This window comes from Eimeria mitis, genomic scaffold (genome assembly GCF_000499745.2).
Source record: "Eimeria mitis Houghton genomic scaffold, Emh_scaff617, whole genome shotgun sequence".
Taxonomy (NCBI): Eukaryota; Apicomplexa; class Conoidasida; order Eucoccidiorida; family Eimeriidae; genus Eimeria; species Eimeria mitis.
The window spans coordinates 8862-9786 of record NW_013574371.1 but is presented as its reverse complement, the minus strand read 5'-3'; the positions used below and the strand labels follow the sequence as shown (position 1 = coordinate 9786).

The 925-nt window shown below is 60.5% G+C and overlaps 1 protein-coding gene across 1 annotated transcript in view; it reads left to right on the top strand.

Annotated features, from left to right (window-relative positions):
• The window catches only part of EMH_0017880 (uncharacterized protein), a gene marked incomplete at both ends in the record, with an annotated part of 7745 nt that overhangs the window by 5012 nt on the left and 1808 nt on the right, over nt 1-925 (top strand). Inside the window, one exon of the mRNA XM_013501018.1 lies at nt 3-925. Coding sequence (XP_013356472.1) covers nt 3-925 — 923 coding nt within the window. The remainder of the gene's footprint in view (nt 1-2) is intronic.

The following is a 925-nucleotide window of genomic DNA, read 5'->3' as shown; positions in this document are numbered from 1 at the left end:
GGGGTGTTTAGCAGAAGAAGCAGCAGCAGCACCAGCAGCAGCAGCAGCAGCAGCAGCAGCAGCAGCAGCACCAGCAGCAAGAGCAGCAGCAACATCAAAGGAAGCTCTTCATAATAGAGCACAAGAAGAGGAAATAGAAGCAGCAGCAGCAACAGCAGCAGCAGCAGCAGGTAATGCTGCAGCAGCAGCACCGCCAATAGCAGCAGCAGAGACGAGAGCAGCAGGTGATGCTGCAGCAGCAGCACCACCAACAGCAGCAGCAGCAGCAGCAGCAGAAAGCATGCATGTAGGGAGCGATGGAGTAGAACATGCAGCAAGAGAAGAGGGATGCTCTGCTGCTGCGCCTGCTGCTGATGCTGCTGCTCCTGCTGCTGCTGGTGCTGCAGCAGCTGTTGCTTGTGGCAGCAGCAGCAGCAGCAACAGCAGCAGCAGCAGCAGCAACAGCACGCACAGGCGGCGTCACTGCGGTGCTGAGTCATCTCCCTGCTCTGCTGCTCGCAGCGATGCATGCAGCACCAGCCCCAGCAGCAGCAGCAGCAGCAGCAGCAGCAGCGGCAGCAGCAGCAGCAGCAGCAGCAGCAGCAAGAGTGTCGTGGCGACAGCATTGCTCTGTAAGCCGCGCAGCCACTGGCGGGATGTCACTCCACTCAAGGCTTCGTCAGAGCAGCAGCAGCAGCAGCAGCAGCAGCAGCATGAGCAGCAGCAGCAGCAGCAGCAGCAAGCGGTTAGCGAGCAGCAGCAGCACGTGCTGCAGCACGGAGAGCAGCAGCAGACGTGCACAGAGCAGCAGCAGCAAATATCCACGCTGCAGCAACCGGCTGTGCAGGAGCAGCAGCAGCAAGAAAAGCAGCAGCAGCAGCAGCAGCAAGACCAACAGCAGCAGCAGCAAGACCAACAGCAGCAGCAGCAGCAGCAGCACCCGCCA